Source organism: Notolepis coatsorum (assembly GCF_963971535.1).
Source record: "Notolepis coatsorum genome assembly, chromosome: 1".
Classification (NCBI taxonomy): Eukaryota; Metazoa; Chordata; class Actinopteri; order Aulopiformes; family Paralepididae; genus Notolepis; species Notolepis coatsorum.
The window spans coordinates 66,074,402-66,095,643 of record NC_140165.1 but is presented as its reverse complement, the minus strand read 5'-3'; the positions used below and the strand labels follow the sequence as shown (position 1 = coordinate 66,095,643).

The window sequence follows — 21,242 nt, the reverse complement described above, 5'->3', positions numbered from 1 at the left end:
CAGCCGGCTGGCTCGCGTAGGCAGAGAGAGACCCAGGGAGGAGAGATAGAAAACGGCCAACAAGATTAGTTTGCGACGTTTAAATTCCTCAAAAAAAAAACTCCATAATTTCTCGAGTACCGATAGCAGTACCGATGACGTCGGAGCTTATAAATACTAAAAAAAAAAAATGTGATTAAAAAAAGTATATATATATTTATATACATTTAAAAAAAAATATATAATACAATAAATATCGGTTATCGATATCGGTTATCGGCTTGAGGAGCATAAAGATATCGGTATCGGTGTCAAAAAATCAATATCGTGCATCCCTAATTCATTCCCCCCTCCGGTTGGAGCCTCCGCTCTCTTCACCGAATACATATAATGATTAACATAAATAAAAAACATAAACTTTACATAAAGTGCTCCCAAGGCGTTCGGGGGGTCCCTGTGTCCCCCCCTGTCCCCTGCTGGTGGGTGAGGGGTAATTGCTCTCCTAGCGAGAGGCCCCCTCCTGACGGCTTGGGGGTTTGAAACCCTTACCCCCAATCGCTCGTCATATTTGTCCAGCTTTCTTACTGTTTTTTTTTTGCTGTCGAGCTCCTGGTCAAAAGCGCTCTGTCCTTCCTTCTGACCAAAGACCCTCTTTTCCTAGGTCCCTCTCAATGTGTCTCATATGTTTCAATGTCCCTCCTTCCTCCCAAACCCGAGTGTGGTGTCTCCTGTGTACCCCTTTTTACTTTCTTTTCCTCCCCTCTATTTTCTATGTGATGTCCATTTATCCCCTTAATCCCTTCCAACTGTGTTACTCGCAGCGTGTGTCTATGTATCTGTTTCAGTATGTTCTGTGTCTCGTCTATCATACCTAGTTATATTTCCATTTATTTCCTCCATCAGCATGTGTATTATGTGTCCATGTATACGTTATGTTCATTTCTATATCCTGCCTCTAAGTCAAGTTAGACCGCGCTCTCAGTATCTAACACTGGGTGCTGAAATCCCAAACATTATGAAGAAAAAGGCGAAGGCCGGACCAGCACTCTCAGATTAAATTTTTTTTTATTTAATGGCAGCCTATAATACAGACATGTTTCGGAACGTGTTCCTTCTTCAGTGTAATAGGCTAGCAGTGATAGCTTGTAAAAATGGGAGCTATATACCATGAGGGCAGGAAGTGACATCATAGAGGTGAGCTTGGGAATGCCAGTCAACTTTGACCTCCAGAGTAAGGACTTGATAATGTAGCATGTTGAAAACAAATATATACCAGAAACTAAAATAAGCCTATAGCAAACACCAAATTCTATGAGCAAAGAAAAACAACAACAGAAAGGAAACCTTTCACCATTTGTAAAATAATAGTAATGATAATATACTCATGATAATAAAAGTAATAAAAGTCACTTGTAGGAAACAGGATCACAACTTTTTTCATTCATTCCCTTTGGTACGATGCCATTAATCAAATTAATATAGTAACCCGTCTCCCCCTCTAGAGGGCATTGTAGATTAACAAGTCCCTTAAACAATAAGAATGCATTAGGAGAAATAGAGAGATACGGTACACCCTTAAGAGAGGACAAAGTGGAGCTAATCACTCAAATGTACACTTGCAATGTCAGTAATGGTGTAAATCTCCGGGACCGATGAACTTTTAGTTAATTTTAGTTTCTGGTATATATTTGTTTTCAACATGCTACATTATCAAGTCCTTACTCTGGAGGTCAAAGTTGACTGGCATTCCCAAGCTCACCTCTATGATGTCACTTCCTGCCCTCATGGTATATAGCTCCCATTTTTACAAGCTATCACTGCTAGCCTATTACACTGAAGAAGGAACACGTTCCGAAACATGTCTGTATTATAGGCTGCCATTAAATAAAAAATTTTATATCCTGCCTCTACCTGTGAATGTGTGTTTATGCATATGTTATTTCAGTTTCTATATTTTGTCTCTATTTGGATAGTTTTTTCAATCTCTTGTGTGTGTACTCATCCGTTCGCCTCCTCCCGCCTCCTCTCCCCTCCTTCTCCGTCTCTGGCCTCCTCGTCCGTCTCCGCCCTCAGTCTGTCACGTTTCACCTCGGCCTTCTCCTCTCTCCTCCCTCCTCTCCCTGGTTTCGGTCTCCTACTCTGGTCCATCTGCGTGCCCCCTCCAATCTCTGCTGCAGGCTCCGCGTCTGGTCCTCCTGTCTCCTTCCTTCTCCGTCCTCCGCCATCTGCATCCCCCGTCGTCTCATCTCCTGCGCCGCCTCCCGTGCCGTCGCGTACGTCACCGTCCCTTCCTCCCAGTGAATCCTTAGCGAGGTCATGGGTGATTGGAATCTCATTCCGTTTTCTTTCAGAGTTCTCTTCAGTCCCGCGTAGGACCTGCGTGTTATTGCTACCGCTGTCGAGTAATCGTGATCAAACGATAGTCTTTTCCCTTCGATTTCAATCTTCTTGGTCCACGCGGTTCTGAGTATCAATTCCTTAATCTCAAATCTCAGAAAGTTAATAATCACCGCTCTCGGAGGTCTGTCCGGTTTCGGTCTCGGAGCCAACGCCCTGTGGGCCCTCTGAATCTCCATTTTTTTTCCAGTCCCGTCTCCTTCAATTGCTCCTTGATAAGCTTTTCTACATAATGGGTCACCGATTCCCCTTCGACTCCTTCTTTCAATCCCCATATTCTGATGTTATTTCTCCGTGACCTCCCCTCCATGTCCGACATCTTTGTCTCCATCTGTTCTTGTTTCTGAATCGCACATGTTAATACCTCGTGTATCTCTGTGTTCCATTCCTCCGCTTGCGCCGTTCTAGTCTGTAACTCGGTCACGTTTCTGTCCTGTTCCGCCATCTTCTCCTCCACCCTTTTGAGTTCTGTATTCATTTCACCTCTGAAGTCCTCCTGTTCCTTCCTCAATTCCTCCCGTAGCTTCCCAATATCATTCCTTATCGTGTCCGTGTTCAGTTTTATCGCCGCTGTTATGTTCTCCAATATCCCGGCCTGCATGACCACGGCCCATCCTGGCATTCCTGTGTCTGCCTCAGCGGGACCTCCCCCTTCTTCCGCCTGTCTCTTCTCGGCTTCGCTTCGGGGACTCTGTTTCTTCAAATTCTCCTCTTCTCGTGTGTTCTCCATTTCTCTTTCCTTCACATTCGTTGTCTCTTCCTTACTTCTCGTGTGCATTTTCATTTTTAATCACTTTTTTATCCGTTTTTTCGCTCATTTGACCAGGAGCTCTATCGCACGTGTGTTACCCGTCTGCTCTCATACCGGAAGTCATCTTTTTTTTTTGTACCCACTTTTTCTCCCATTTTCTATTTTTCTCCCATCCCAATTTCATATCGTCCAATTCAACCCTCCCATGTCTCGAACGCTGTTTCTTGCCTCCCACAAGCCGGCTGCAATGTGGACGAAGCCATACATAGCACGAGTCCCCTCCGATACTCGAGGTAGCAGCCGTCGCATCTTTTCACCTGCGCGGCGCGATCTTTCAGCGTCAGGGGTCTGCGCTTTGGAGGGGCGCCGCCCCCATCGCTTCTTGATTCTACTGCGCAGGCGCACCAACCGACCTGTAGGAGTCGCTGTCCACAACATCCGATCCCCACCCATCAGTTTTCCCTCCCCCTAATACTGCCAATTGTATTAGTACGAACGACCAGCCAAACTGAAAACAATGTGGAGAGCTGGGCTCGAACCCAGCATCTCCAGCATTGGTGGTGAGTGCCTTGCCCACTGCACCACCTAGCCGCCCACGCGTTTGTCCCTAATCTTTAGTATTGGCACTAATAAATCAGATGTCATGCGACTATGTCATGTTCTACGATACCCATTTCAGCGTGCGTGTGTGCGAGGCTCGCTCTCGCATTATTATTATTTCTACGAGGCTCGCTCTCGCATTATTATTATTTCTACGCTGCTCATTATTATTATTTCTCTCATACCGGCGTGGGGGCAAAAACGAGCGTAGGTCCGTGGCCAATCAGAGCAACGCGGAAGGACAACTTGCTTGTGGAAAGTATAGACGCAATCCTAACCCATCCATCCCCCTCACTTCTCCTTCACCTACAGGATCAGGTACATAACCCTAACCCTAACCCATCCATCCCCCTCACTTCTCCTTCACCTACAGGATCAGGTACATAACCCTAACCCAGGGGTCAGCAACCTTTACTATCAAAAGAGCCACTTTTCCCCCCTCCCACAAAATAAAATGCTCAGGGAGCTGCACAACCTATTTACCCTTAAAATGAAGATAACACAGCGTATAACGTTTTATATATCCCCAAGCATACCCCACATTTAGCATAAAACGCCTGACAATTGCATATCCAAAGTAATTTGCGATTTATTATACTTTATACTTATTGCATTAATGGAATTATAAAGCAACAAAAAGAAAAGTTTTGACTTTTTATTGCTGTTTTTACCTGTTATAACAAAGGGAAACTTCAAACTCTTATGAAGAGGAGAAAAAATACTGGCTGTGTAGACCTATTTTTAAATAAAACACAGAAGAGGAGACAAAACACTGGTGTCTGTAGACCGACTTTGAAATAAAACCCTGAACTATTCAGGTATATTTGAGCCCTTCCCTTATTTGTGGAACATTTATAAAATAAAAAGTAGTCCACTTTGAAAAAAGACTACCATGTGTAGACCTACTTTGAAATAAAACACAGAAAAGGAGAAAAAACACTGGCATCTGTAGACCTACTTTGAAATAAAACCCTGAACTATGCAGCTCTATTTCCCTTATTTGTGGAAAATCTATAAAATAAAAAGTAAATTTTTCGTTGTTTGCAAATTTGTCACCACATATCAGGCATACAGGTAAGCCTGCATCGTTAGTCGTGAAAGCAAATTAATCTGTCCACGCTGAATTAAACCCTCTATTTTCCTCAGACTTTCCTTTTTTTGGATTTATCCATGGTTAGCTTACTGGGGGGTCGGAAACTCAATATTAGCCACTTGCAGACGGCAGGGAGAGGCACGGGGTGTGACGTACTGTATATTTTAGTTGACTAAATATTTTAGTTAATGAAATGTTTTTTCATTTCAGTGTCACAGTATGACATCGATCTCCAAAATAAGAGAACAAAAAAGAAATTAAAAAAAAAAAAGTTAAAAAAAAATTGGCCAGGGAGCCGCAGCTGATTGGCTAAAGAGCCGCAGGTTGCCGACCCCTGCCCTAACCCATCCATCCTCCTCACTTCTTCTTCACCTATAGAATCAGGTACATACTAGATGTGTTCCCTTCACTATAGAATCAGGTACATACTAGATGTGTTCCCTTCACTATAGAATCAACTATATACTAGATGTGTTCCCTTCACTATAGAATCAACTATATACTAGATGTGTTCCCTTCACTATAGAATCAACTATATACTAGATGTGTTCCCTTCACTATAGAATCAACTATATACTAGATGTGTTCCCTTCACTATAGAATCAACTATATACTAGATGTGTTCCATTCACTATAGAATCAACTATATACTAGATGTGTTCCCTTCACTATAGAATCAACTATATACTAGATGTGTTCCCTTCACTATAGAATCAACTATATACTAGATGTGTTCCCTTCACTATATAATCAGGTATATACTAGATGTGTTCTCGTCACTATATAATCAACTATATACTAGATGTGTTCCCTTCACTATATAATCAACTATATACTAGATGTGTTCCCTTCACTATATAATCAGGTACATGCTAGATGTGTTCCCTTCACTATAGAATCAGGTATATACTAGATGTGTTCCCTTCACTATATAATCAGGTACATACTAGATGCGTTCCCTTCACTATATAATCAAGTATATACTAGATGTGTTCCCTTCACTATAGAATCAAGTATATACTAGATAATAATAATAAATAATAATAATAAATTGGATTTAAAGAGAGAAGCGCCTTTCTCAGACTCAGGGACACTGTACAAAGAGAGAGAAGCTATATAAAAAAATTAATATATGTGTATAGTAACAACAGAAAAAAATAAGATAAAAAAGGAAGCAAGGTGCTGTCCAATTGGACGAAACCGTAACAAGAAAACTAACTAAAACAAAAACAACAGGATCTGTGGCTTAACACATTGGTTGCCAGCAGGGGGTGCGCGATTTATCGCTTGAGTGCCAGTGTTTTAGTCAATGAGAGGACGAGCACATTTGCAAACACATAAACTATATCTTAAATTATGGCTATGTGTCTAATACACCCGTCGCTTATCAATGACTTGCTTGCAGTCAACATGTACGAAACGGATAGTTTTTTCATCAGTACATTTCCGTTTTATACCGTTTTGAATACGAGTATAGTTTTGAAGATTTCTAGTGATTCCAGAAAAATCCGCGAAAATAGCTCTTTACTGGAATACACAAAACACGTTGTCATTTTTAGGCCTATTTATGAATCGTTTTCAAATAAATGCTAGATTATCGATAGTATATGTGTACTTATGCACGCTAGAGAAGCGGGCTGAAAAATCGATTATCTATGCCATGCCTGGCGCTAACGTTACGCACACACTGTACACACACAGGAGACACGTTGTGAACGCTATGAAAAAAAACTGATTAACCCAATACTGGTAAAATAAAGTCCTTACCTCAGATCAGATGTTCTGCAAAAAGATTAATCCAATTCCTGATCGCCATTCCAAATATCGACCGCATTTATTGATCCAACGTTATACCTCGAAACACATAATCGACGCTTCTTCCAGTTCCCTCAGTGGATGCAATAGTCTCAGGTTACATGCCTCAGAAGTCAAATGTGGAGCCTGCAGTTTTTTTTTCTGATGCATTCCCATCGACTCCATTCCAATGGGTGCAATACCATTCGGGAGACGATAGGGGGCGGTATTTGCCCTTTTCGAGCTTAGAGCCAGTCCCAATGATAACGTGAGGCTGGATGGATGAAAAATGAATGGATATCGCTAATAAAAGAAATAGCGATTAAATAACGAGATTTCCCATCATTGGCACTCAACGCATGGCGGCCAACAACGAGATTTCTCGTCGTTGGCACCCAATGTGTTAAAAGAAAAGAGTCAGGGGGTGGGTTACTTGGGAGCAGGGCCGTGTTGCATGAAGGCAAGTGTGAACAGGTGTGATGTGTTCCCTTCATTACATAATCAAGTATATACTAGATAACCTGAACTACACTCCCACCTAGCCACTAGTCAACCTGAACTACACTCCCACCCAGCCACTAGTCAACCTGAACTACACTCCCACCTAGCCACCAGTCAACCCGAACTACACTCCCACCCAGCCACTAGATAACCTGAATTACACTCCCACCCAGTCACTAGATAACCTGAATTACACTCCCACCCAGCCACTAGTCAACCTGAACTACACTCCCACCCAGCCACTAGATAACCTGAACTACACTCCCACCCAGCCACTAGATAACCTGAACTACACTCTCACCCAGCCACTAGATAACCTGAACTACACTCCCACCCAGCCACTAGATAACCTGAACTACACTCCCACCCAGCCACTAGATAACCTGAACTACACTCTCACCCAGCCACTAGATAACCTGAATTACACTCCCACCCAGCCACTAGATAACCTGAATTACACTCCCACCCAGCCACTAGTCAACCTGAATTACACTCCCACCCAGCCACTAGATAACCTGAATTACACTCCCACCCAGCCACTAGATAACCTGAACTACACTCCCACCCAGCCACTAGATAACCTGAACTACACTCCCACCCAGCCACTAGTCAACCGGAACTACACTCCCACCCAGCCACTAGATAACCTGAACTACACTCCCACCCAGCCACTAGATAACCTGAACTACACTCCCACCCAGCCACTAGATAACCTGAACTACACTCCCACCCAGCCACTAGATAACCTGAACTACACTCCCACCCAGCCACTAGATAACCTGAACTACACTCCCACCCAGCCACTAGTCAACCCGAATTACACTCCCACCCAGCCACTAGATAACCTGAACTACACTCTCACCCAGCCACTAGTCAACCCGAATTACACTCCCACCCAGCCACTAGATAACCTGAACTACACTCCCACCCAGCCACTAGATAACCCGAACTACACTCCCACCCAGCCACTAGATAACCTGAACTACACTCCCACCCAGCCACTAGATAACCTGAACTACACTCCCACCCAGCCACTAGTCAACCCGAATTACACTCCCACCCAGCCACTAGATAACCTGAACTACACTCCCACCCAGCCACTAGTCAACCCGAATTACACTCCCACCCAGCCACTAGATAACCTGAACTACACTCACCCAGCCACTAGTCAACCCGAATTACACTCCCACCCAGCCACTAGATAACCTGAACTACACTCCCACCCAGCCACTAGATAACCTGAACTACACTCCCACCCAGCCACTAGATAACCTGAACTACACTCCCACCCAGCCACTAGATAACCTGAACTACACTCCCACCCAGCCACTAGATAACCTGAACTACACTCCCACCCAGACACTAGATAAGCTGAATTACACTCCCACCCAGCCACTAGTCAACCCGAATTACACTCCCACCCAGCCACTAGTAACTACATTACCGCTTCACCTCCCTGTGAAATGCAAGTTGATGATATTCACTTGTTGCTATTAATCTGGTTGACATGGTGGCATACTGTTGTTGTTGTTGTTGTTGTTGTTGTTGTTGTTGTTGTTGTTGTTATTATTATTAATCTGGTTGTCGTGGTGATATTCCCAGGATAGAGATGTCATCAGAGGCGGGGCCAGATGCAGCCTGTCAGCTGGACAGTCGTTACTGGAAAATCACCAACGGCAACGGCAACGTGGAGGAGGTCCGAGGGCCTGGCGTTGTCGGTACGAACATACTACATACATGTTAGGGTCTGGTGTGATCGGTACATACATACTACATACATGTTAGGGTCTGGCACGTTCGGTACGTACATACTACATACATGTTAGGGTCTGGCGTGGTCGGTACGTACATACTACATACATGTTAGGGTCTGGCACGGTCGGTACGTACATACTACATACATGTTAGGGTCTGGCGTTGTCGGTATGTACATACTACATACATGTTAGGGTCTGGCGTGGTCGGTACGTACATACTACATACATGTTAGGGTCTGGTGTGATCGGTACATACATACTACATACATGTTAGGGTCTGGCGTGGTCGGTACGTACATACTACATACATGTTAGGGTCTGCTGTGGTTGGTACAAACATACTACATACATGTTAGGGTCTGGCGTGGTCGGTACGAACATACTACATACATGTTAGGGTCTGGTGTGTTCGGTACGAACATACTACATACATGTTAGGGTCTGGCGTGGTCGGTACATACATACTACATACATGTTAGGGTCTGGCGTGGTCGGTACAAACATACTACATACATGTTAGCGTCTGGCACGTCGGTACGTACATACTACATACATGTTAGGGTCTGGTGTGGTCGGTACGAACATACTACATACATGTTAGGGTCTGGCGTGGTCGCTACGTACATACTACATACATGTTAGAGTCTGGTGTGGACGGTACGAACATACTACATACATGTTAGCGTCTGGCGTGGTCGGTACGAACATACTACATACATGTTAGGGTCTGGTGTGTTCGGTACGTACATACTACATACATGTTAGCGTCTGGCGTGGTTGCTACGAACATACTACATACATGTTGGGGTATGGCGTGGTCGGTACGAACATACTACATACATGTTATGGTCTGGCGTGGTCGGTACGAACATACTACATACATGTTAGGGTCTGGCGTGGTCGGTACGAACATACTACATACATGTTAGGGTATGGTGTGGTCGGTACGAACATACTACATACATGTTAGGGTCTGGCGTGGTCGGTACGAACATACTACATACATGTTAGGGTCTGGCGTGGTCGCTACGTACATACTACATACATGTTAGAGTCTGGTGTGGACGGTACAAACATACTACATACATGTTAGGGTCTGCCGTGGTCGGTACGAACATACTACATACATGTTAGGGTCTGGCGTTGTCTGTACGTACATACTACATACATGTTAGGGTCTGGTGTGGTCGGTACAAACATACTACATACATGTAACAGGTATGTTACATACCTGTTTATAATATGAGGCCCAGTGGTTCTCTGAATACCACTGTTGAATATAATAGTGAATAATGTAATAATAATATATCATATAATATGGCTGCAATGTCACAAATTATATAATAGTAAATAATATATAATAGAATAGGACTGCAGCAGAATACACAAGCACAAATTCGTTTTAGTATTCACTAGGATGGTTGAATTTAATTATTAATGTGTGAACATTTTGTGTGTGTGTGTGTGTGTAGGTGAGTTTCCAGTCATGACCCCGGGGAAGGTCCATGAGTATGCTAGCTGTACTACGTTCTCTACCACCTCAGAGTACATGGAGGGTCATTATACCTTCCACAGGCTGGGTAAATACTACTACTACTAATAATGATACTATTACTGCTACTACTATTACTACTGCTGCTGCTGCTACTACTACTACTATTACTACTACTACTATTACTACTACTGCTATTACTACTACTACTACTACTACTACTACTACTACTACTACTACTATTACTATTACTATTACTACTACTGCTACTACTACTACTACTATTACTACTACTGCTATTACTACTACTACTATTACTACTACTGCTACTACTACTATTACTACTATTACTACTGCTGCTACTACTATTACTACTACTACTGCTATTACTACTACTACCACTACTACTACTATTATTACTACTGCTGCTGCTACTACTACTATTATTACTACTACTACTACTACTACTACTACTACTACTACTACTACTACTACTACTATTACTACTGCTACTGCTGCTACTACTACTACTACTATTACTACTATTACTACTACTGCTACTGCTGTTTATTTGTTTATTTGTTTATTGTTATTTGCACTTACAAACATACATTCTGGAATAAAATAAGTAAAAGAAGAACAGTTAAAATGTGCAGGAAAGGTAAAAAAAAAAAAACCCAAGGGCTTATAAGCGACCTCCCCTCTTAAACCTATATAGGATGACTACACACAACCCCCCCCCCCCCCCCACATTATGCACAAACACACATGGAAATACTTTACACAAATACACATGGATACTATAGACTACAGGATCTGTAGTTCTTTTTTAAGCTTACTTTTAAATACATTTAAAGTGGAACATGTTTCTATTAGATTTTGTATATCATTCCACATCACTGCACCTTGATAAACAAATGAGAATTTGGCAACAGAGGTCCTACAGAAAGGAATGCGTAAGTCTTTATTTCTTCTTGTGAGATGTGCATGATAATGAGAATTAAACTCAAAATAAGTTTGAAAAAAAATTGGCAAAGATAAAGGAAGACCAATTACTTTGTACATAAGAACCCCTGTTTGATACTTGTTGACCTCATACATTGTGAGTAGTTGCAGTTGTTTAAATAATGGTTTGGTTGGGGCTAAATAAGAAGAGTTGGTTGCAATTCTTACAAAGGATTTCTGAGCTCTATGGATTGTTTGTAAGTAAGATGGGTAAGTGCTGGCCCAAATTATATTGCAGTAAGAGATGTGAGGATAAATTAAACTGTAATACAAAGTTAGTAATGTGCTCTTTTTAAATTGTTTTTTAAACCTTTTTATAATGCCCAACGATTTTGAAACTTTCTTGCAAACAATTTCACAATGATTCTTAAAGCAGAGTTTCTCATCGATATTGACACCTAAGAATTTCACTGATGAAACTTGTGCAAGTTCATTGTTATTGACATTGATTTTTTGACATTGAGTGATAGCTTGTTTAACTGAAACCAATAGGAAAAATGGATGAGTCCAGAAGTAGGAGTAGGACTTTTAAGTAGGAGTAGGACTTTTATTTTTCTTTAGAGCAGATTTTCTAAGTTCAATGGTGAACCATGGTTTGTTCAAGTTTGCAATGTTTTTGTTACTGTTAGTTATAAGAGGAAAACATTGGACAAAAACTAAATAGAATTTGGTATAAAAATTATTATAAGCTGTATTTGCATTTTGCGCCTCGTAGACTGTTTCCCAGGACAATTCTGCCAACATCTCTCGGAAGTTGATAATATTTATATCATTGAACCTTCGAAATGAAGACCTCTTTGGTTTAGACATAATTGACTTATCATGGAGAATAGAAAGTTGAAAAACAGGCATATGATCGGAGATATCAGTATAAAGAATGCCGGATTTTACAACATGAGGGAATGCATTTGTAAAAATATTATCTATTAGTGTAGAACAGTGGTTCTCAAACTGTGGTACGCGTACCACTAGTGGTACTTGGTGGTACTGCTGGTGGTACTTGAAAACATTTAAAAAAAAGCAAAAACATTTTTTATTTTATTTTTTTTGCAGTCGGGCCACTGAACTTAGAAGCAGGCTTCTGGTTGCGGCTGCGCGATAGTTAGATAACCTAAGTGGGGAACAACCATGAGATCACTGTGACAGAGCGTAATGCAGTCTAAACAGTCATAAATCTTTAATTCAACTTCAGCCCTGATCATAACCATTTTTTTTTTAAATAAATGTATGTCAGATAAAAAATTAAATACTCCCACTTTTCTGAAAAGAGTTGGTGTTAAATCTGACATTACAAAAAATCCATCAAAATCTGTGTTGCTGCTAATCATCGACACATGCCTAGCCTGTAATAATCTTCCCCAGAAAAATGTACTTTGCATTTGATGTATTGAAAATATTTTACTTTTTGTGTGTTTTTTTTAACAATAATTTGTGATGCCATCACACAAACTGGCATTTAAAGGGTAAACATTCAAAAATGTATTGAATATGTGTTTTCTTTTCTTTTTTACAATAATTTGTGATGCCCATCACAAACACTGGCATTTAAAGGGTAAAGTGTGAGAGAGAGAGAATGACGGACAATTGCTTGCTGTGTGAGAGAGAGAGAGAGAGATAGAGAGAAAGATAGAGAGAGAATTAAGTACATTTGCTGAAATACAGTTGTTCTTAATTTTCTCACTTGCTATGTGAGAATGTTAGTTACCGTATTATGTTCTCAATGCCCCTTGCATTGTATGAGTTGTGTGGAAGCGTTTGCTAGTTCTAGTGCTAACCCTTTGTACATTGTGGCTGTGTCTGACAAAAGTTAACAATAAATAATGGTATTAGGAATACATTTGCCTCCTGCGTGAACTGTGCATAGCTGAATAGACTGTATTTTAACGCCGGTTATATGGTGGTACTTGGAGAGCCAGCTACGTTCTCAGGTGGTACTTGGTGTAAAAAGTTTGAGAACCACTGGTGTAGAAGATGTACAAGTTATTCTTGTAGGCTTGCTAATTAAAGGATAAAAGTAATTGGAAGACAGTATGTTTGAGAGGTCATCTATGTGGTGTTTTATTTCCTCATTTAGAAGGTCGATATTAAAATCACCTAGTAAATAACACATTTTACTCTCCTTATCAACTTGTTCCAAGATATCTAATAGACCTACTTTGAACTTGTTGATGTCTGTATTAGGAGGACGATATATACAACCTACAATCATTCTTTTATTCTCATTCGGAGCAATAGATTGAACCTCTAGAAAAACAGATTCACAGTTGCAGTCATGAAACTTCACTTCAAGGTCAGATCTCTGTTTAAATTCCAGACCCTTTTAAACATAGAGAGAAACTCCACCACCTCTGCCTTCTCTAACACCTATGTGTGGCTGTATAGTCTGTGATTTCAAATAGCGAGGTAATTTCCTCTGTAAGCCATGTTTCAGTTAGTGCTGTAATTGAGAATACATGGTTCAGTGATGAGAGATAATGGTAGAAATTGTCATAGTTTTTGGGAAGACTTCTTATATTTAGATGTAGAGTAGAAAAGATGTTGGACATATTGAAGGCTGAAATAAAGGAGTTAAAATGATTTTCAGAAAAATAATCACATGAAGATGAATCATGAACAATATCATGCGAGTCAACCTTTGTAGATACATTTCTTTTTGACAAAAATAAGTCAGGATTAAATGAATTATTATAGTCCCTGTCATCATTTTGGAGTTGCAATGAATGAATTTTTTTTTTGATTGTTACATTAGATTGAGTATTATCAGTAGGACGATTACAACATGAGATCATTCCCCTTTCAGTGTGTGAACACTGGGTTTGTTTAAACATGAGATATCATGAGTAAGTGGATACATGGTTTAGAAAGCCTTGGGCGACAGTTTATTACTTCTACTTATTAGAGCTGTTTTGCTGTTCTCTCCTGGGTTGCACGAGGAGTCTATCATATTTCAGATAGGCCCATTCTCCCCTTGCTCTTGCGGCTCTCATCTGAGGTAGAAGTTCTTTACGTTTTTGGCGCACACCATCCGAGAAGTCTTCATATAAATGTTGGTGCCCTGTCTATCTTTATACCTGAATAACTTCACTAACATAGATCGTGGCCTCTTGCCATCACCATCAGCCGATGGCCTTCCAATACGGTGTGCTCGTTCTATTTCTATATGCTTTTGATAAATTTTCATTTTTTCACTTAAGATTTCTCTGAATTTCTTTTCAGAGTCTGACCAATTTTCGTCAGGTGATTCTGGGATGCCGTCAATGACAATGTTGTTTCTCCTGGACTGGTTTTCTAGATACTCAACTTTGTCCAGCCAGCGTTTGTTTTCAGCTTGAAGAGCCTCAGAGTTGGATTGAAGGTGTTTAATAGCACCAGTAGTCTCAGAATTAAGAGTGACCTTCAATTCATCCACTTCTCTCTGAGAGTATTCAAGGCTCCTTTTAACCTCCTGCATTTCTCTAGACAGATCATCAATACGCTTATTGCTTGAGTCATTGATCATTTGCACAAAGCCCTTGAAACTGTTCTCTTGTTGCGTGATAAGGTATTTATAGTAGGACTTTTGTTGGTCCAAAAGCTCACGAACAACTGAGAGAGAAATAAGGTCTTCTTCATTTTTCTTAGGTGGCATTTTATCAGATTGTCAATGCCCCTCTAGACAGTTAAACAGTTACAACTGGCCTGATGGTGATGCCTGGGCCTGGCCTGGCCGCGTGAATACTTTCGACAACAAATGTTTGTTTCCGCGTGCGAGTTTTGCGCTCTGATTGGCCAGGTCATGTGACATGTGCGCCAATCGTGGGATAGCAAGTTCTGCGCCTATTTCCGGGTCTAACAGCCTGCAAACTACCTGGCGTTCTATCGCCATGCTCTAAGACAAACTCTAACCTTAACCAACTTCGAAAGAGTGCCTAAGCTTAACCGTCGAAAGAAGGGCAGGCGTTCTATCGCCATGCTCTAAGACAAACTCTAACCTTAACCAACTTCGAAAGAGCGCCTAAGCTTAACCAGTGTAGACACTTGCGGTCCCACGATTGGGTGTACATGTCACATGACCAGAAATGACCTGGCCAATCAGAGACGCGGAAACAAACATTTGTTGTTAAAAGTATTCAGGCGGCCTGGCCTGATGGTGGTAGCTGGGCTGGTGGAGCCTAGGCCTGGCCTGATGGTGAAGCCTGGGCCTGGCCTGATGGTGGTAGCTGGGCTGGTGAGGCCTGGGCCTGGTCTGATGGTGAAGCCTGGGCCTGGCCTGATGGTGGTAGCTGGGCTGGTGGTGAAGCCTGGGCCTGGCCTGATGGTGGTAGCTGGGCTGGTGGTGAAGCCTGGGCCTGGCCTGATGGTGGTAGCTGGGCCTCTGCTGAAGCCTGGTCCTGGTGGAAGTAGGGCCTCTGCTGAAGCCTGTGCCTAGCCTGGTGGAATTAGATCCTCTGCTGAGGCCTGGGCTTGGTGGAAGTAGGGCCTCTACTGAAGCATGGGCCTGGCCTGGTGGATGTAGAACCACTGCTGCAGCCTGGGTCTGGCCTGGTGGAAGCAGGACCACTGCTGGGCTTGGTTTGGTTAAAGCTGTGCTAAAAACCTCTGGTGAAGTTTTGGTTGATAAAACGGAGAGGATTAGCAAGATTTTGAAGAGATTGTCTCAAGGTTCCTCACAACGCACTTCCTCGAGCGGCCGACTACTATTACTACTACTGCTACTGCTGTTACTACTACTACTACTACTACTACTACTACTACTATTACTATTACTACTATTACTGCTGCTACTACTACTACTGCTACTACTACTACTGCTACTACTGCTACTACTACTACTACTACTACTACTACTACTACTACTACTACTACTACTACTACTACTACTGCTACTACTGCTACTATTACTACTACTACTGCTACTATTACTACTACTGCTACTACTGTTACTACTGCTGTTACTTCTACTACTACTACTACTAATAATACTATTTGTTTAATTGTGTATAGGTAATAAAGAGGAGGTTTTCCATGTGGCGATTCCTCGTTTCCACATGGTCTGTCCTCCATTCAGAGAGTCTCTGGTTCGATCAGTAAGTACCTGTCTGTCTGTCTGTCTCCATCTGTCTGCCTGCCTGCCTGCCTGTCTGTCTCCATCTGTCTGTCTGCCTGCCTGTCTGTCTCCATCTGTCTGTCTGTCTGTCTGCCTGTCTACCTACCTGACTGTCTGTCTGTCTGTCTGTCTTATCTGCTTGCCTGTATTCCTTTTTTTGTTATCTTGTAATTCTATTTTAATTGTGAATCCACCATACCCATAAAATCCCATTAAGATAGATTGCATCTGGTTTCAGCTTTGTTAGCAAGACAGAAATCAGACAGAATGTATATGTAATGTATAGTAAAAGTACATTTAAAAACTCAAAAGCCGTAACATTATCAACAATGTAAAGTTAGTTCAGTTTGAGCCGAGTTAAAACCTGAAAGGTGCAAACGTTTTATTAAGAAAGGGAGTTTAATTAAATAAACTTTTATTAAATGAGCTTTTTTATAAAATGTAGTTTTATTGAATTTAGTTGAATTAAATGGCATTTTCTTAAATTGAGTTTTCTTAAATGGAGCTTTATTAAATTAAGTTTTATTAAATTAAATTATATTAAATTGAGTTTTCTTAACCCTTGTGGCTTCCTAAGGATTTTGACAAAAATGGGCCTTGGATCAAAGCCATATAATTTTAACTGTTTACTATTTTTAAAACATTTCCCCCCCCATGATTAACATTAATAGCCTAATCTCAAGATATCTGTAACAAATTACATATATTTCGGAATTTTAACCACTTAAAATCGTGTTCGTTTGATACCACGTCCGTTTTTATTGAAAAAAAACTGATAGTCATATTTATCATATTTCTATACATTTCTGATACCACATTACAGCGTATGTAAACTCGACGAAATACCTCTGAATAAGAATCTGCCATTAGAAAAAGGAAAGGTTGACTAATTCGGTCAGAAATAGCGGAGACGCTAAACGTTAGTAAGCGCTTATTATTAGTAGTATATTCTGCGGGCGATCATTATTCAATCTCCCGGTAGAATTCTGAACACAGGTTGCTGGTTGGCCGAGTTCCAGAGCTCCTCCGCCAGTGCCACTTCCTCATTGAAGCGGCGCGGGCCTGGGGGGCTCGTATTTCAGCGTGATAGGGCAGAGGAGTGGAGGAGAGGTGGATCTTATGGTGCTTTTGTGTTGAAAGCTCGCTCGCACCCCCCCCCCCCCCCCCACCCACCAAGGCAGAATGGTGCATTTTGAGCCACTCTCCCCGGCATGATCAACGCCCACTGCCTGCTTAGTTGCTGGCAAAGTGAGCTGTAGAGTAAGTGCGCCACCGTGTGTTCGACATCGTGAACAGCACATTTTAAAATTTGTCCTAGGATTGCATTAGACATTAGACATAGCATTTGGTAATTCTATCTAGAATTGAACGAATGAGAGCAGATTAAAATGCCTTTTAACATGGGAGCGGTGCAGATGAAAACTGACGCCAGGCCCATGGTGGGTACCCTATGCTAATAACTTTTGTTTTAGAGTGTTTCAAATCATAAGCTTTTGACATAATGAAAATATATGTAAAATGAAGATATTTTCCCAATTTCATGAAATAATTATAAACACAGACACTGCTGTGCTCACACACAAAAATTCTAAAGTAGAAAACGGTACCAAGAAGTGACAAGAATGGAGTTTCATTAAATTAAGTTTTATTAAATTTTGTTTTATTAAATTAAGTTTCCTGGATGTTGATGGAGGGATGAAAATGAGGGGAGAAAAAGAGAATGAGAGTTGGAGAAACAACATTATAATCCCTGCCCCTCCCACAGCAGGGCTCAGCCAATGAGACGTCTCGGTTCAACGAGGATTCCGACGGCAACAACACAGACGACTGCGGGGACAACGAGCTCAGAGGAATCAACATGGGGGGGGCTCTGCCCCCAGAGGGGGGGCGCTGCCCACGACACATCTGACCTCTGACCAGACAACAGGTTGAATGCTGGGTAGAGTCTAGATCCCATCCACCGGACGGACATTTTGAAATGTAGTTTTAATTTCAGGGAGTGGGAATGGTTATGGTAAAGGTATAAGGGTTCATAACAACCTTGTGGTGAAATTCATGGAAAATTAGGGCTTTGCAGCTTGACCAAAAAATGCCAACCTGGGCAGTGGGATCTAGACACTATCAACCCAGAGCCAGTGATTGTGTCAGGAAACTCAGGGAGACCCTACAGGTGACCCCACAATGACCCCAGGCAGCTCAGGGAGACCCTACAGGTGACCCCATAATGACCCCAGGCAGCTCAGGGAGACCATACAGGTGACCCCATAATGACCACAGGCAGCCTATACAATTCATACATGTTATTCCTCTGGTCTAAGACAGTGAATTCATACACGTTATTCCTCTGGTCTAAGACAGTGAATTCATACACGTTATTCCTCTGGTCTAAGACAGTGAATTCATACATGTTGTTCCTCTGGTCTAAGACAGTGAATTCATACATGTTATTCCTCTGGTCTAAGACAGTGAATTCATACACGTTATTTCTCTGGTCTAAGACAGTGAATTCATACACGTTATTCCTCTGGTCTAAGACAGTGAACATGAACAACTCTCTTCCAAATCCAAAAACTAGAGTGCTAAAACATGTGAGCTGGTCCATAGAATTAATTGGTAGAGATGACACTGAGAGACACCCAGGAGAATGTTCTGAGTATATGATGGTAAAGATGACAGAGAGACACCCAGGAGAATGTTCTGGGTATACAGGCTTCAGAACCAAGAAAACGACTAATAAAATAAAGCTCATTTGAGTATAAACACTCAAACAAACATTCTGTGGGTCCAGAAAATCAGTCTCTCATTCATTGTCCATGGAGCAGCTCCAGACTTTATACCCGATGACGTCACAAGTTTGAGTATTGGTTCTCTGGTTTCTGGCTCTGAGAGAGAGGAGCTCAAGTTCACTAATATTGATTGAACGTTCCTAGGCCATGGAAATAACACATTTGAATTCTTAACCTGGGTGTTGTTACCATGGTGACAGTTTCTCACTGTAGATTACTGGTCTTTATTTTTTGATTTTTATAAGGTAAAGGTATATATTATAGGTTTGTTTTGTCCTTTTATTTAGATTGTCAAGAGCTCCTGTTTTCATATCAGCCTAATGGTGCGTTCAGTGGGTCCTCGTAAAGTTGGTACATTTCCCAGTTTACCACCAAGAACTTTCACTTGAACGGTCGACCAAGTGGTAAATACCAGCGGTAAACTCTGTTGTGACATATCGGTGACCTTTCACCTTGTTATGTGGTGTCAAACATACTTATTCATTATGAACATGGGAGTATCATGAGACATCATCAGAAATATGATGTTGACATAACTGGGACAAGAAAGAAAGGTTGAACAATTTGTCTGAATCTGCTGCCTTGGATCCGATTGGTCCTGACTTCACGACCTAACTAGCGCACATGAATGCTGTCACCTTGTGTATATATATATATACGACTTGGTCACGTGATAAATTCCAGACTTTACGAGTTGACGAGGAAAGATTCCCAGGGCTGCCCCTTATTGGTGGAGGAGTTGACCAGTCAGCTGGCCCATCTTAGTGGAAGAGTCGACCAATCGGAGATGGCAGGTTGGCATAAAGTGAGAGAATATCCTTGTCCTTTGGTCTTTAATAAGCACTTGATTTAAAGAGCTGATTCTGCATTGTTGTCTTAATTTGCAGGACAATAATTTGGTAAACATAATCTGACAGATGAGTGGATTAAAGTTCTGGATTAGTTGAATGAATCCTGTCCTTAATCCTGGTCGCAGCCCTGTTGCATACTAGCTAGTAGCACTCTTGATAGGCCTTTCACACCGGAGCCGGTTCCCGAACGTAATCTCGAACCGGCCGGCGCGTTCACATCGGGAATAATTGGTTCGGAACATGAAAAATCGGTGCTCAGTGTTTTCTTAGAGGGCCGAACTAAAGCCTCTGTCATGTTCCGAACCAATTATTCCTGGTGTGAACGCGCCTATGAGAGTACTAGCCAGAGATGTAGAATGAATAGAGTGGGTAATTCCTGGAGCAACATAGTCCTTTCCTACTAGCTAGAGATCTAGAACGGTAGTAGGGCTGTCGGAATTCATTTCAATATTCAAATTTCATTTGAATTTGGAGAAGAACAAATTATTTGACAACCAAACTGCCAGACGAATGTAAATAAATATATAAAACATTATTGAAAACACCATCACTGGTTCTTTTTTGTGATTTTGGACAAATGTGTCTGTAATACAAGACAATAAATGGGTGTTACAAAGCACAGTGCCTAATGATTGTTTCCTATTTGTACATCCCATAATAACAAATTGTATCATTAATATTCAAATTGTATTCAAATGTGCCTCATTTCAGCCTATTCATAGTCAATAGGTATTCTTAGGGACAAGACACAACCTTTCCTACTAGCTGCAGATCTAGAATGTATAGAGAGGGCATTTCCTACTAGCTACAGATCCAGAATGTATAGAGAGGGCATTTCCTCCTAGCTACAGATCTAGAAAGGATAGAGAGGGTCTTTCTGACTAGCTACATATCTAGAATGGATATACGACCTTTCCTACTAACTACAGATCTAGTTACACCTAAGGTGGCTGAAAGAGTTTTGATGATGTTGTCTTCTAACCTGAAACAGTCTTCTAATCTGAATCTTCTAACCTGAAAAATCTTCTAACCCGAAACAGAGTCTGCAGCTAGGCTATTAACTAGAACCAAGAGGAGATACCACATCAGTGCAGTGTTAGCTACTCTGCAGCTAGGCTACTAACTAGAACCAATAGGAGAGACCACATCA

At 41.6% G+C, this 21,242-nt stretch overlaps 1 protein-coding gene across 2 annotated transcripts in view; it reads left to right on the top strand.

The window, feature by feature from the left end:
- fbxo3 (F-box protein 3) overlaps positions 1-20,658 on the top strand; it is a gene marked incomplete at its 5' end in the record, with an annotated part of 48,939 nt that extends 28,281 nt beyond the window's left edge. Inside the window, 4 exons of one of the 2 annotated variants that reach the window (XM_084335712.1) lie at positions 8,718-8,833; positions 10,345-10,452; positions 16,353-16,435; positions 18,224-20,658. In XM_084335712.1, coding sequence (XP_084191838.1) covers positions 8,718-8,833; positions 10,345-10,452; positions 16,353-16,435; positions 18,224-18,364 — 448 coding nt within the window. In that variant the 3' untranslated portion in view covers positions 18,365-20,658. Of the gene's footprint in view, positions 1-8,717; positions 8,834-10,344; positions 10,453-16,352; positions 16,436-18,220 lie in introns of both variants that reach the window. The other variant, XM_084335711.1, reaches the window with a different exon arrangement.
- Between the last annotated feature and the right edge of the window lie 584 nt (positions 20,659-21,242).